The sequence below is a fragment of the Chelonia mydas genome, chromosome 8, assembly GCF_015237465.2.
Source record: "Chelonia mydas isolate rCheMyd1 chromosome 8, rCheMyd1.pri.v2, whole genome shotgun sequence".
Taxonomy (NCBI): Eukaryota; Metazoa; Chordata; order Testudines; family Cheloniidae; genus Chelonia; species Chelonia mydas.
The window spans coordinates 37,749,977-37,766,360 of record NC_057854.1 but is presented as its reverse complement, the minus strand read 5'-3'; the positions used below and the strand labels follow the sequence as shown (position 1 = coordinate 37,766,360).

General features: G+C 48.0%; 1 protein-coding gene across 3 annotated transcripts in view; it reads left to right on the top strand.

Moving 5' to 3' along the window:
* The window catches only part of DIAPH1 (diaphanous related formin 1), a 157,461-nt gene that overhangs the window by 107,080 nt on the left and 33,997 nt on the right, over positions 1 to 16,384 (top strand). For all 3 annotated transcript variants that reach the window (XM_043521331.1, XM_043521330.1, XM_027822676.3), the window contains 3 exons: positions 15,353 to 15,448; positions 15,623 to 15,717; positions 15,983 to 16,084. In XM_043521331.1, the coding sequence (XP_043377266.1) occupies positions 15,353 to 15,448; positions 15,623 to 15,717; positions 15,983 to 16,084 (293 nt within the window). The remainder of the gene's footprint in view (positions 1 to 15,352; positions 15,449 to 15,622; positions 15,718 to 15,982; positions 16,085 to 16,384) is intronic.

The window sequence follows — 16,384 nt, the reverse complement described above, 5'->3', positions numbered from 1 at the left end:
CTTAGAGACTAACCAATTTATTTGAGCATAAGCTTTCGTGAGCTACAGCTCACTTCATCGGATGCATACTGATGAAGTGAGCTGTAGCTCACAAAAGCTTATGCTCAAATAAATTGGTAGTCTCTAAGGTGCCACAAGTACTCCTTTTCTTTTTGCAATTCAGAGAAGTGAGCTAATTTTCCCCAGGTTTTGAACTCCTGTCTATGCTCCCCACAACGGAATCCTGGGGAGAGGGAGGAAGATGAAACGATGAGGTGGCAGCACTGTGATGCACCCACTCAGCCTGCCAGAGCAGCCTTTAGAAACACTGTTAACTGAATCCTTACGCCATCACAGTATCTTTGTGTGAGTCTCAACATAGGCACAGCAGTTACACTATCCCTCAGCTAGCAGCTACTGCCACCCACATTGTGCCAACCACACAATGGATGTTCCCTGCACACCCTTTCTGTGCCCTCCTGGGCTACATGGACTCATAGCTCTGGCAGCATGGGCAGCACTGCTTTATACCCCAAATCATATCTGTCTAGTGGGCAGTGATCCTCACACCTTACTACATCCTCTACTGACACTTGGGAGCTTCAATCACATGGGCATAAGTTACACCCCCCTGCTTGGTTACACTCCCAGATAATACCTGCCACAGGGACACTGCTAACCCAGCACAAGCTGGATGCTGTGGTCCTAAGCACATTGACCCAGATCATACTAATCACACCAACATCCTTATGCTGCCCTGCTGGGCTAAGATAATATCTGCCATGTGGGCAGCAATCCATGCATAGCCTTACACTGCCATTCCCAGGCAGATGTAACCTTACGACAGAGAAGGGAAAATATCCAAAGGAGCCAAGGTCTCACTGAAACTCAGTAGTACTAAGTCACTTTTGAAAATGGATTTTAGGCTTCTAAGTCACTTAGCTGCTTCTGAAAATTTTGCCCAATGTCTGGATCCAGATGGCAGCACTGCTTTTACTATTCAGCTGGTTGCTCTTGTTCCGCTGGGTACAGGGATCGTGAACATGTTAAACCTAGAGCGCAGCACATGCTCCCACATGCCGGAACAGTGCCATCCTCAGATACACAGTGCATAGGTGGCATTAGTTCCAGTCCCTCCTGCTCACAAGTCTTTTCATTTGGGCAACTCTGGCTCAGAAAATGTTAGAAGATAGTACTGGCCCAGTGAACCCAGTGGAGAGAAGTCCCTGCCAGCAACTGAACTTGTCCTAGACACCCACTAATTAATCGGAGACTGATACAAAAATTTGGGCAGAGACCTCCACTGAGGTTCAGAGAATAACTCAGTGAGAAGCCTATCTCTGCTGTGCAGAGATGAATGTTTGTATCCTTACTAGGATGGGAACTGCCTTTTATATCTGCTTCTGCATGGAAGGTGTCTGATCAAACTGAAACCCACCCCAGAACTTCACAACTGTTAGTTACATGGTCCAATACTCAAGCACCCTTCTGGCTGTTATTTTTTAGAGAGTTCTCTAGTTCCTGCCTTTGTTGCCTATGGCTTCCCCAAGCACCTACATGGTGATACAAATATGATTTCTTGTCACTTTCACTGCTGTACAGGGAATTCTGAGTAGCAGCAGTAAAATGGGCAGAATTTTGTCAGTTTCACTTTGGGGCTTGCTTGCAGAGATGTCAGTCTGCAAAGACGGGGATCATATGCTGGAAAAACTGATTCATCATTCTCTGATGGCGAGGGCAACAGCATGAGTAGTGCAGGTGGTCTCGGGTGTTTTTACCATCATGATGTCTAGTCCTGCTTTGAGTGGGGTTAAGCAATACTGTGGTTAAAAACGCCTGAGCCCTATGTACAATATGACCTCACGATTGTTACCGCCAGCAGAGAATTACAGGTGTGTTTTCACAGGGAGACAGCCCAGCACAGGCTCTCCTCTTTGGAAGGCTTTCTTTTAAACCACAGGTGCTAGGAAATGTTTTTAAAATGACGGCTTAATTTCTGCAGAATTGATGGCTTAGGACAGTGTTCCAGGGAAACATTCCCTGTCTGTTTTTCAAGCCCTACACTCTACAGTCTGCTGTTGCTGGGGACGTAGGAGAGTCCACATCCTCTCATAAAGCGCACGATCCAGTGATTCAGCACCAGTACTAGCACCTTTAGGGTCCAGCAGGCAGTGCTTCCTATGGTACCCCTCTCAGTCCCCTGGCCAGGTATACCATAGATGAGAGAGAAGGTAGCTCAGAGGCTATCTCTTCCCATAGTGCCACCCTTGTCACACAGAACTCTGACACATAGCACTTGCATCTCATGCCCAGTTACAATGCTATCTACATGCCCCTGACATTGCCATTGTGTAATATGTTCATGTCTGGATAGCACCCAGTCCCTTGTAGTGCTGTTAAAACACAGCACTCACACGGAATCTAGGCATGGTACCCAGAGTCAGCACAGCATGGAGCGCTCCTTATAATAGACTGTGTCATCTCACGTAGCCACAAATCCAGACACAGAACCCAGTTGCGGCAATACTCCTTATGCTAATATTTTGCTACATGTGGAGGTGGGCCTTCTTGGGTACAGAGCACAGAATAGAGGAGGGAAGCTTGGACTGGGATAGGTCCATGACTCAGGTCCACCTGGTTCCCAAAAAATACTGAAGCATCAGCCTCTTTCCCTTCTCTACAGAAGCTGGTAATAGCAGCAGCTCTCACCAGCACACACTCTAGATTTGTGGGCACCAGGGATAGTAAACATATCCAGCTCAATGGGCACTCCTCCCTATTCATCCTTAGTGTCATCCATAGGTCCCATTCACACCACCAATAATAGTCCCCTACTGCAATGAGCAAAGCTCCCTGCATTATTCAAATTCCATCTGCAGATACATGACAGCCTGTAGGAATTTGGTACCTATGACCCAGAATGATGAGCCCAGTATGGGCATCAGTGTTGTGGTATCAGGGCCATTGTTTGTAAGATTTGTACTGAGAACATTTAGTTTGGGGCTTCAGAGGAACCCTGAGTGAACTTCTTGCTGGAATTTACTCTGCCCTGAGATTCCTTAGCCCTGTGCCTTTTGGGGGCACCTCCTAGAACCCATTAGCTTGGGAAATCCATGTTATTTTCTTTGGAAAATGTGTTTCCCTTAGTTTTAATGCTTTCCTGAGAGCTCCTGCATTGCTCCTCGCAGCCACCAGATGTGCGCAGTTGAGCCACTTTGGCTCTGGTTACTAGCAATGATGTCAGACGAATTGGATTGGAGGAGGAAATCACCTGATAATCTGTAACCCAGGCAATGGTGCAGCCCCCTTCTCCACCCACACCCCCCTTCTTCTCCCCTTCAGCTGGCCTCCTTCTCAGAGACAAAGAGAGGAAAGGCAGGATTTATGCAGACAAAGGCTTTGCGGTGTTGGCAGGCCTCTCACCTTCCCCGTCTGGTCCTCTCTTTTATGCTAAAACCCCTGGCCAGGATGGGGAAGGAGCAGCCTGGTTCACGTTTTAGAGGCCCTTTGTCTGTCTTCTGAGCCTGACACAGGAGATTTGTCTCCTTCCTTTTCTGTGTGTGATCTGAGATGACAATCAGGGAAGTTTTTCAATCTGCTGCGGGGCTGGCTTGGTGAGGGGGGGACATCACTTGCACTCACACAGGCAGCTTTTGCTCCTCCAGGCTTTTTGAGACTTTATTGTTATGCAGTTTGAGAGGAGAAATTGGTAGGTTTTGTGCTAGTGACTGAAACAGAGTTGTCTAGAGGCACAGTGGGTACAGGAAGGCACTATGCACACCCTGTCCTTGACCCTGAATCTGAGATACTTTTGCTGTTGCACTTCACTACTGCCCTGCAGCTCTCTGGCTGTATCAGTCCTAAAGATCTCCACAGCTCTGCCAATGTACCTCATTCTTGTTCTGACACCCTCCCTGCACCCCCCTCTATATTCCAGTCTTCCGTGCCCACACAGCACTCTTAGTGCACCTCCCTCTTGCTTTGTACTACACTCAGCTGTTCAGTCCTGGGCTCCCCACATGGCTCTGCCAGTGTGCCTCACTCCTGCCCTGCAGCACTCTCTGGACCCACCCAAATCTCTTACTCTTTCCCAGCACTCCCTTGTTGAGTCACCTAGGGTGTGCTGGGAATATGCTGGGCCAGTAGTTACAAGTCCTTAAGATGTTTAGTCATTCAGACACAGTCCTATATTGCTGATATAATCAGAAATTCCAATATTCTGCTTTGTTGCATCCCTCACTATTCCATGCAGTAATTCTGTAAAAGCACCTAATTTACAACATCCTTGACTGTTCCTGTTCTATCCCCTCTGCCCAGATCTGCCCATGTACTTCAGTTCTGACCTCCAGCACCCCTGCTACTCCAGGCATAGAATCACTAATCCTTAGATTCTCTTTGCATGTCTAATATATTGCTATGATTCCTGCAACTGGTGCAGTCAGTTGAATGCCTGTAGAATCGAGTACCGCCCTCCCTCCCCCCGCCTGCCCATATATTTTGTGTGCGCAGTTGGGTGGGTATGCGGGCATGACTGCAGAGATCTGGCTTCATTTGAGCTGGTCTGTATATTGGAAAGAGGCTACTATCAAGAAATGATCTATACAGTGTGTTTCCAGGGTGCAGAGTTCACTTCCTGGGCTCAACACTGTAAATAACCTGTGTGGTCCTCTCTCACGTTAGGGTACAATATTTGTGTGCTGATACTCTGAGTTTGTGCTTTCTATGGAAGTGTGGCACTCCTTGCAAGTGGAACCTCCGGAGTTATGGTGGTGCACTCAGGTGAAGGATGGCTACGATTTGTGCAGTACCTGAAAGTTCTGGAATCTTTACAGAACAAATGGAACACACTCATTGACCTGAGGATCTTATTTCTATTTTAGACATGATACAGTGAGTGAGGTCAAAAGGTGTAGTGTGGGAGGCCACAGAGCAAAGGTAAGATGAGGGTGGTGCTAGTGAGGTGATGCAGTTACTGAGATTAGTGGTGTGTGCAGCGTGGCTGTATCTGCATTTTAAATAGATGTGTACTTATTGTTTAGAATCTGCTTTTCTTACCTCTGATATTTTTCCTTTCTAAAACAGCTTCTCTTCCCTTCTCTCTGTTATGTTGGGGTGACTGCCATGGATTAGTCTTTTTGTGATCTTTAAGAGGCTCTCAAAGGGAGGAGGGAGTTTGAGGTTAATGTAATGGCCTTGTACCATGAGTCTAGTAGTCATCACGCTCTGTGTCGAGGGCATGCTGTATCTTGGGCATAGAGGCCTGGAGTAGCTGAGTTTGTGTAACATGGGTGTGTGATGCCCTTGTTCCTCCCAACCTTAGGGCTATGTTGATCAGGTTCAGAGATTCAGAGTAGGCCAGGCTATGTTGTAACTTTTCCTAGGCACAGCCTGTGTGTATAATTGCAGCATCTGGCTAGTTTCAGAGGGCTCTGTCCCAGGGATTATCAGAGCTTGCTCTCCCCAGTCTCCTTTCTGCAGAGTGCAGGCAGGAAGCATCTCCAGAAAGGATTTCCTGGGGAAGTGAGCCCATTGTTTCAGAGCTGGCAAGCTGGCCAAGCAGTTCCTTCATTTCCTCTTTTCCAGCAGCAGAGGGTGCTCTTGCACTGTCATGCTGCTTGCTTGCTTTCCCTGCTGCATTCAGCCATTTTAGGCAGGGTGTTTTCCTTCCCCGTCGTCTCCATTTTGTCTTTGTGACGCAGAAAATAAAAAGACTGAGCAAGGGAGGAGTCTAGCTGAGGCAAAGCTGCTGCTGGAGCAGTCACTGTGCAGCATTCCTAACAATTACACTAAGTTGACTGCAAGCAAAGTCAGGAAGGCTTCACTTGCATAGCGTGGGGACCAGAGCAAGAGGCTCCTCCCTGCCTGTGCTGAGGAAGACAGGAAAGTGGGAGCTATATGTGAAGGGAGCTCAGAGTGGAAAACCCCCCTGCTACGTAGAGTCTGGGGAGTTAACAGCCTGAATTACCCGTCCCCTAGACTCCCCCGACAGCCAGAGATTGCCCTCTCCTGCACCCTACTCAGTACAGCTACTGGAGGGGGATGCCACAGCTGTGCCAGGGGAAGCAGCTTACACATCTGCAATATGGGGCTGTCTTCCCACCTTTGGAGGGGAGAGGAATTCCTCTCTGTGAGACTGGGATTGGGGGTTATCCCCCCACAAGTGGTGCAGAGTACAAAGCAGTCATAGTCGGGGTAAGCCTTACCCCTCCAGCTGCTGTGTTATCCCAGCTTTGCCTGGGGAGCAGAGTTGCCCTTTTCCAGCTGTTTTGGAGTGCAAGGTTTTATTGCCTTTTCTGTGTGTGTGTGGAGGGGGAAAGAGCTGGATTATTGTACCAGGTGCTCCGGGCGTGGCGGTGGGGGTTGTCTCCCCCAGCTACAGTGGGAGCCCATGCAGAAGTAACAGTGTATGTGACCAATGATTTCTTGTTGATAATAGCTTTCTTTATAATTTGTGGTGTATATCTCAGGTGTCCTGCTCCTCCCTCTTGGTGTCCCAAGTGCTGTACTGTGCGATTGAGGAGGCGGGGCTTGCTCAGCCCAGGAGCAGACACCAGGTGGTGCACCAAGCTTTGGGAAGCTTTATTCTGCCTGCTCTGCTGCAGGAGTTCCTCTCTGATATCTGCCCCCCCAGCCCTTCTCCCCAAGATCCTGTACAAGTCAGGGGGAGGGGGCAGCACAGGGGAGTTGTGTGCTGTGTGTAATGCTAGCAGCCTTGTGCTTGTAGTGAAGTCAACAGCTGAATTCTGTACCAGAATGCCAGAGAGAAGTGGGGGCTTCTGGGGTCTGTGGCTCATAGCAGAGCAATGTGTTCTGTCCTAATCTGGCAAAGAGAGAGATCTGGGGAGGGGGCTGTGTTCTGTCCATGTGGGATCCAGGCATGTGGGGAAGAGGTGTCTCTCTGGGGAGGGGGCGGTGTTCTGTCCCTATGGGACCCAGGAATGCAGGGGGAAGAGGTGTTTGGGGAGGGGACTGTATTCTGTCCCTGTAGGACCCAGGGGAAAGGGTGTCTCCGGGAAAGGGGATGTGCTCCATTTGTCTTAGGGTACGTCTTCACTACCCGCTGGCTCAGCAAGTAGTGATCAATCTATCGGGGATCGATTTATTGCGTCTCGTCTAGACGCAGTAAATTGATCCCCAAATCGACGCCTGTACTCCACCTTGGCAGGAGGAGTAAGCGGAGTCGACAGCGGCGCCACCGCGGTTGACTCACTGCCGTGAGGACGGCCAGATAACTCGAACTAAGATACTTCGGCTTCAGCTACGCGAATAGCGTATGTTAGTTCGAACCCCCCCTCGCCCCTCCCAGTGCAGCTCAGGCCTTAGTTTTCTGTATAGCCCCTCTCTGCATGATTGCTGAGCTCTGCCTAAGAGCCTCAAAAAGTGTTTTGGCCTGAAGTGTGATGCTGTACCTGGAGGAATTATTTTGAGTGTTGGTTCGTAGGGGAGACTTTATTTATGTCTGAGCACAGTCACCCTTGGGGTCGGTCTGTTTGTTTTGAGTTTTTTTCAGGCAAGTAGTCCTACAGCGGGGGGTCCTGTTCCCAAGACCTGGGTGTCTCCAGCTACATTGTTCCTATGAAATTTAGTTGTTTGGGGATTGTAAAGATGAGACAGTCTTTGGGGTAGCCAAGTCCTCATCTGGCAGGTGCCTTGTACATTAGGGGACCAGAACTTTGAATTCTGCTGTGGAGTTAATGGTGACCCATGAGATTCATGATATTTTGCATACACTTTTGTTACTAATGAGGTATGTTGCTTCAGCCTCTTTGTAGCAGTTGCACCTTAGCCTAGTGAGTTACACTAGTCCCAACTGCAGGTGATGAAAGCATTGATCTCTGGCTAGGTCATCTTTTAAGAGGAGTGGGTGAAGCCTACCCACCTTTGAAGGGGGCATTGATATTCTTTCTGATTTATCACTGATAACCATCACTAGCCTATGTCAGTCATGAAGAGGATGGGGGTCAGAGTTTCCAGGGCTTCTGATTGGGTGATGGGTTTGAACTCGATCAGGGCAGGTGAGGTGGGAGCATTCCAGGTTCAGAGAAGGTTTCCCTTGTCTTTTTGTCTGTCTCTCTCTCTCTCTCTGATTTGAGTGATTTTTATCTATACAGTTGGAGGGAAGCTCTTAGTGATTGTCAGGCTTTGATCTGTGTGTATGCGGGCATTGTGGACCAATTAACTACTTCCCATGTGGAACAGTTCTGCTGGTTGTGATTGGGTTAATGTGACTGTGTGTGTGTGAGAGAGAGAGAGGTTGCTTAAGTGCTGTGTGTGTCTGTATGTGGCCTTGAGGTTATTAATTGGTTGTAGCTGATCTGGGTTTGTACCATAGGTGCTCCAGTCATCTGCCTTTTTACCTCACTTGCCATAGCCCATTGGAGAACCACAATGACTCGTGTGGAAGGTGTGAAGGGCAGAGAAGTTTAGTGCAGCTACTCTATCTCCCCAGTGGTTTTGCTCAGGGTTTCAGATGGGTTTGGCTCTAGGGAGGTCGCTATGTCCTCAGCCATACAGGCTATTTTTGTATAGTAGGTTTAGCTATTTGGTAAGAAATGGATTCATGTGCTTCCTGTACGGGCCATGTTCAAGAAAGTGGCTTGATGATCCTCTGTCTATACGGCATCCATTGCTGTAGTGTCTGAGGGCCTAAGCACTGTTCCCCACTCTCCACATCTATCTGTCTGTCTAGGCTGCTCAGCCCCACTTTTAGTCCACACTTGTGCCTCCTTGTGGAACTGTGCTGTTGAATGGTAAGTCAGAAATGACCTAATAGGTCTCTTCCACCTCCTGTCTGCTTCCTCAATTCCAAGACTCAGTTTATTCTCCAGGGTATTTTGTACAGTTTAATCCTAAAGTCCCAGGCAATGGGACTTCTATCCCTTTCCTAGGGACATGATTGCACAGTTTAATAGATTTTATATTTTTCCCCTTTCTTTAATCATGTTATCTTTGCCCACACCCCAAATCCTTCATGAGAGAGCTCCCCAGGAGCATAGTATGGGCGCTTCCTTCATCCTAAGAGCCTCTCTGATCTCTGGGAATTGTTATAGCAGCTGCTTTTCCTTTAAGCTTCTCTGAGTTGCAGTGTCCTTCATTTGTGTGTGCACACAGAAAATTAGGTCAGTGACTGTGTTTTCAGTAGCTGCTCTGTCTGCTTTTAGCCTAGGATATGAGCACATGACAGGGGGGAGGGAATCCAAGGGGAAGCACCATCATGGGTTAGCTTCTGAGGAGAGAGATATGCGGCTCTTCCCTTCCATGTTACTATGGGCAGTATAGTCTCAATGTGAAAGAAGAGCAGGGCATTGGGGCTAGTGGGGGCAGTCCTGAGAGAATGTGATTGGCAGTTAATGTTCCTTCTGCCAAATATATTTTCGGGAAATCTATCTGTTATTTAGATCAATGTTGCAGCTTAATACTGTCTCATGCACTCCTCAGTAGGTGGAGGGGTTGGTTCTGCCCTTTGTAGTCACCTATGAGCCAAACCAGCTGGGAGGAAGAATTTAATCAGAAAAATGTGAATGATAATTAGGAATCATGTAAGAACACCGCACTAGCCACCCCAAAAGCCATAATTGAGGAAGAAAGCTGTGTTGGTTAAATAAATGACCTGGTTCAAAGGGGAAGTGAAGGCAGCTATTTATATATTCTTTTTAATATATAAATAAAAAACAAATGAAAGAAAGGGGAAGTTGATAATATTGAATATAAATCAGAAGTTAATAATTTGTAGAAAATTAATAAGGGAAGCAGAGGGTCACAAGGAGCAATCTATGGCCAGCAGAATTAAGGACAATAAGGAGTTTTTCAAATATATCAGGAACAAAAAGAATCCTAACAGTGGTATAGGTCCATTATTAGATGGAAATGGTAGAATTATCAATAGTAATGCAGAAAAAGCAGAAGTTTTCAATAAATATTTCTGTTCTGTAATTGGGGGGGAAAACAGATTATATAGTCTCATCATATGGTGATAACACACTTTCTATTCCACTAGACTCTCTTGGGGATGTTAAACAGAAGCTTTTAAAGTCAGACTTTTTAAAATCAGCAGGTCCACATGATTTCTATCCAAGTGTTGTAAAAGAGCTGGCTGAGGAGATGGTTGAACTATTAATGTTGATTTTCAATAAGTCTTGGAGCGCTGGGGAAGTTCTAGAATAGCAAAAGAAAGCTAATGTGCCAGTTTTTAAAAGGGTAGGTGGGATGACCTAAGTAATTAAAAGCCTGTCAGCCTGACACTATTTAACATTTTTATCAGTTTATTTAACGTAAAATCATAACTGATGAAGTTTGCAGTTGACACAAAAATGGGAGGCGTGGTAAATAATGAAGAGGACAGTTCACTGATACAGAGTGATCTGGATCGCTTAGTGAACTGGACACAAGCAAACAATATGCATTTTAATATGGCTAAATGTATACATTTAGGAACAAAACATGTTGTCCATACTTACAGGACAGGGGGCTGTATCCTGGGAAGCAGTGACTCTGAAAACATTTGGTGGGGGTGGGGGTGGATAATCAACTGAACACATGCTCCCCCTAGACACTGTGGCCAAAAGAGCTAATGTGATCCTGGTATGCATAAATTGGAATCTTGAATGGGAATAGAAAAGTTATTTTACCTCTATATTTAGCACTGCAACTGCTGCTGAAATACTGTATCTAGTTTTAGTGCCCACAATTCAAGAAGGATTTTGATACATTGGAAAAGGTTTAAAGAGCCACAAGAATGGTTAAAGGATTAGAAAACCTGCCTTGTAGTGATAGATTCAAAGAGCTCTATCTATTTAGCTTAACAAAGAAAATGTTAAGGGATGACTTGATTAGTCTAGAAGTATCTGCGTGGGGAACAAATATTTAATAATGGGCACTTCAGTCTAGCAGAGAAAGGATAACATAATCCAGTGGGTGTAAATAGAAACTAGACAAATTCAGCCTGGAAATAAGGCGTAAGTCTTTGACTGTGAGAGTAACTAACAATGCATCCGATGAAATGAGCTGTAGCTCACGAAAGCTTATGCGCAAATAAATTTGTTAGTCTCTAAGGTGCCACAAGTACTCCTTTTCTTTTTGCGAATACAGACTAACACGGCTCTCTACTCTGAAACCTAACAATTTACCGAAGGGTGTAGTGGATTCTCCATCACTAACCATTTTAAAATCAAGATTGGATGTTTTTCTCAAAGTTCCACTCTAGGAATTATTTTTGGGCAGCTCTCTGGTCTGTTTTATACGGGAGGTCAGACTAGATGATCATGATGGTCCCTTCTGGCTTTGGAATCTGCGAATATACTCAAGAGGATTTCATAGCCATGCTGCAGTTTGAGGGCGTTAATAACCCTTTCCTTCGTTCCATCAGCTTGCCTCTATTGCTGCTAGTCTTCTGGAATTAGTATATCCTCTGCTCCCATCCCTTGGGAGATCATGGGATCAATGGGGGGTGCAGTCTTTCCAATATGGGATTACTTCAACCCATGATGTCACATGCAGCCAATGAAGGAGTGAGCTTTTAGGTGTCTGGGCAGCATGCCATCTCAGTCTTCTCTCTTCTTGGGGAAGCTACTGCATATCTGAGAAGGTGAGGATGGCAGAGGGGGATGGGATCCTGGGGCTAGATAAGAAAAGAGCCTCTGTCAAGGTGTGAGACATTTTGCCAATGCACCGGGGGAAGATTCAATATGTAGGGCCCTACCAAATTCACGGACGTGAAAAACACATCACAGATTGTGAAATTTAGTCTTTTGCGTGCTTTTACCCTATACTATACAGATTTCACTGGGGAGACCAGCGTTTCACAAATTGGGGGTCCTGACCCAAAAGGGAGTTGCAGGGGGATCGCAGGATTATTTTAGGAGGGGTCACAGTATTGCCACCCTTACTTCTGCACTGCTGCCTTCAGAGCTGGGCAGCCGGAGAGTGGCGGCTGCTGCTTGAGGCCCCAGCTCTGTAGGCAGCAGCGCAGAAGTAAGGGAGACAGTACCACATCATGCCATCCTTATTTCTGCACTGCTGCTGGTGCTGCCTTCAGAGCTTGGCTCCCGGGCAGCAGCCGCCACTCTCCAGCTGCCCACCTCTGAAGGCAGTGCTGCCACCAGCATAGGCGCCGACTCCGTGGGTGCTCTGGGGCTGGAGCACCCATGGGGGAAAATTAGTGGGTGCTCAGCACCCACCAGCACCAGTCAACTGTTTGAGGCCTGTGGGCCCCATCAGCTGTTCAGCGGGGCTGTCGGGGGGGGGGCAATCAGCAGTTTTTTGCAGAGCCGGGAGCCACCACCAATCAGCTGTTTCCGGCTCTGAGCTGCTTCACTGATCAGTGTAGCCAAAAAAGCTCTCCCCAGCAGGGCTGTTTAGCTGTTTTTTGGCCACCGGGCAATCCATGACATGGATTCTGCTCCTGGGGCAGGGGCTGAGTGACCCCACCGCCCCGCCTCCTCCTCCTACTTGCTTCTCGTGGGCAGAAGGCTGCTTTCTGTGGCTCTGCAGCTGAGCAGCTCCCAGCCTAGCTTCAACCTCTCAGCCAACTAAAGGCAGTGGCAGCAGCTGATAAGTGTATTTCAAAGGGGATCTTGGGGTGAGGGTGGCTGGGGGGGGACTGAAACCCCTTCCCAGGTGGCTGTGCTGGGAGCCGGCACCTGGCTGCTGGCGGATGGCTGTTTGCATGGGGGGGTACCGGCTGCTGCCCAGCTCTCTGCCTCTGGCAGGGGGCTCAGTCAGAGGTGTCTCCAAAAACATCCCCTGGACCCCCGCAGCACAGAGAGACTGAGAGTACCAGCCCCCACCAGGCAGCTGGACCGGGACGGGCATGGGGGGGGCGTCTCCTGGGCTGCTGTAGCGTGCGGTGCCCCCCTGCTTGCCCTCCCTGCCCAGTCAGAGACGCCTGCCTCTCAGGGACAGTGGTCATGTCTGTGCAGTGTGCTTGGTCCCCCTTCCTGGCATCTGGGTGACTGCCTCTTATGGGAGTGGGGGGGTGGAAGGGAAGAGGCAGTGGGGAAGGGGTGGGGTGGGGGAGAGAGAAACTCCAAGCTATCAGGGGAAACCTTCCTAGCAGTGCAATCTCTGCCTTGGGGTGTGCCACAAGTCTTCCTTTTCTTTCTCCCAAGGGAAGGGCTAGTGTGTGACCCTTGGGGTACAACCTGGGCTGGAACTATCTCCTGTTTAGTCCATGTGCTCTGGCAAACACAAGTCCAAGCATCATGTTGGGGGGAGGGGGGACATTGCTGAATCCCAGGGTTGAGTAATTCTCTGGTGATGGTCATTGAATTGCTAATTGTCATTCACGTGCTGCGCAATGGCTGGTGATGGTTGTGTAACATCCACCCAGTCATTTGGTCAAGTGCCTTGTTGTTTCTGTGGAGTTGCCTTCTGGGCTACTCCCAAATTTGCAGCATATTTCATTAATACCATACAGCACAATCTCATAATTTCATACACTTTAATGATGTACATATTTCGACAGAACAGTGGGTTTCAGCAAATCATAACCTTTCCCATGATACCTTACATGGCATGCTTTATATGAAATATAAAGAATATATACAAATGATAAATATGGGGCTTACAGAGCACTGTACGCCACTACCCCAAGGGATAGAGCAGTGGCTCTCAAACTTTTTTACATGACCCCTTTCACGTAGCAAGCCTCTTGAGTGCGGACCCTCCCCCCCTTTAAATTAAAAACACTTTTAATATATTTAACACCATTATAAATGCTGGAGGCAAAGCGGGGTTTGGGGTGGAGGTTGACAGCTTGCGACCCCCCATGTAATAACCTCGTGACCCCCTGAGGAGTCCCGACACCCAGTTTGAGTACCCCTGGTATAGAGTGTCACAACTAGAAACCCCAAGGTTTGGGACTTTTAAAAGGAGACTGGACAAAACATGCAGTAAGGATCAGCCCTGCATTGGCAGGGAGATGGACTGAGCCAGGATGATCACAGAGGGCTTTTCCCCCTGGAACTTCTATAATTCCATCCCACTCTCCTGGGAGTACAAATTCTGGTACTAAAGACCAGTGCCGGGATCCCATATTGCCTTGCACTGGGATTGGGAATTAGTGCCCTGACGTGCAACTCCTCCTATTGGGCCAGTGTAGATCCTGCTGTTAGTACAGCTATTTGCAGGTGCCCTTGTATTTAGCTGAACCCTGGGACTCAGTCCCTGTGTGTAGCCCCACTAAACTGAGAGCTAAACTGACACTACTATCCTGCTGTGTGGATCCGAGTGTGCTTGTACAGTGAATTTTTGGCATGCACACATGGCTATATTTATCTCGTTGTGCTGGTAGTGCTACTTTCTTGGTGTAATGATGACATTATGCTAAGATGAATCCTGAAAATAGTGCCCTGGTGTGATGGTCACTCTGTGCTGTTCATGTGAACCCTGCATTTTTGTATGCTGTGTTGTTGTAGCCCTGTTGTTCCCAGGAAATTAGAGAGACAAGGTGGATGAGGTAATATCTTTTATTGGAGCAGCTTTTGTTGGTGAGAGAGAGAGAAGCTTTGGAGCTTTCACAGAGTTCTTCTTCCTGAAGAAGAGTTCTGTGAAAGCTCAAAAGCTTCTCTCTCTCACCAACAAAACCTGGTCCAATAAAAGATATTACCTCATCCACCTTTCTTCTCTAATGTGAATAGCCTCCTTCCAAAACTGTCAGAGGTGCTCGGAGGAGGGGGCGGAGAGGAGCGAGCGTTGGGCAGACTGGGGAAAGGACGGAGCGGGAGTGGGGCCTTGGGAGGGGGCGGAGCGGGGGTGGGGCCTCGGGAGGGCACCCACCGGCAAAACCGAAAGTCAGCACCTATGGCCACCAGCAGCAGTGCAGAAGTAAGGGTAGCAGTACCGCCACCCTCCCCACACACAATAACTTTGCAATACCCCCCCACCCCCCAACTCCTTTTTGGGTCAAGTCCCCTACAATTACAACACCATGAAATTTCAGATTTAAATAGCTGAAATCATGAAATTTACAATTTTTTAAAATCCTATGACCATGAAATTGACCAAAATGGACCGTGAATTTGTTAGGGCCCTGTCAATATGGGCTTTTTCACCCATCTCTGAGGTCTATCTGCTTGCCCAGTACATATTGCAGCAAATGTCCTATTGCTAGGATATTTTTCTTCTGTCTGGGAGAGTCAAGGCTGCTTCTCTGTCCCTGAGCAGGAAGGTAAGGCTAGTGAGAGTAGCTGCCCTGCTCTCTCCCTCTCCTCTGTAAATGTCTGTGGCCTGTGTAGTTGTTTGTGGGACATGGACTGGACGGAGCTCTGAGCAGCAGGCAGCTTTATTTGGCAGGTGTGTGGAGAAGCACTGTGCTTCCAAGATGTGGGTGAAAGCTCCTTTTGTCTCTACTGACCTTAATTTCCTGTGCACGCAGCAAAGCAAGACCAGGAAGGCGGACAGGAGAAGAGTACACAAAAGAAAAAGGTCAAAGAGCTGAAAGTGTTGGATTCAAAGAGTGCACAGAATCTCTGTGAGTATGTTGGAATTAGGGAATTGCCCGTGAGTCCAAGGGTGTGCATAAGCTTCCTGATGGGGCTCAATAGAGAGAGCCGATTGAGGCATAAAGTGACTTTATCTCTATGTATTTCTTGGCTGAACACTGTCCCCACAGATTTATTTGTGCTTCTTTTTGTTACCCTGGCAGCGATTTTCCTGGGCTCCTTCCGTATGCCTTACGAGGAGATCAAGAATGTAATCCTGGAGGTGAATGAGGTTGTGCTGACTGAGTCCCTGGTGCAGGTGAGTGAGGATCAGGGAGGCAAATATCTTTCCCTGCAATGGAGACTCCCTTGTATTTGCTGTACTGAGGTCTGTTTGGAGAAATGAGCTGATGGGATATCAATCTTTCCTAAGAGCATTGTCTCCTTTCTTGGGTAGGAGGGTCCATGGCTTCCAGAGCTGCCTTCATTCCACATCATGTAGGAGTCACCCACCTTCTCTTGCTCTTGCCAGGGGGCCTGATTCATATGATTGTGCTTCACTGACTCACGTGTTTCTCCCTCAGAACCTGATTAAGCAGATGCCAGAGCCAGAACAGCTGAAAATGCTGTCAGAGCTGAGAGACGAGTACAATGAACTGGCTGAGTCTGAGCAGTTTGGTGTTGTGGTGAGTGCCCTGCCCTTGGAGTCAGAGACAGGTTTGATAGGATACCATTGAGCAGCTGCTCATGTGCACAGCATGTGGAGTCTCCCCACCAGGCCTGCAGTGTGTGTGATGCTGTTGTCCCGTTCCCTTCCCAGATCTGATCCCCCCTACCTCCCACTTAGTGTGTTCGTGGCATTGCTTTGGCATGTCCGCTGTCTGGGAGTTGTGCATTTTATCTTGTGAGTCCTGAAACAGCTTTGGAGGGTTGCGCACATTGATCCTCAGACGCCTCTCTGCCCTCATAGTGGGTTACAGATGATA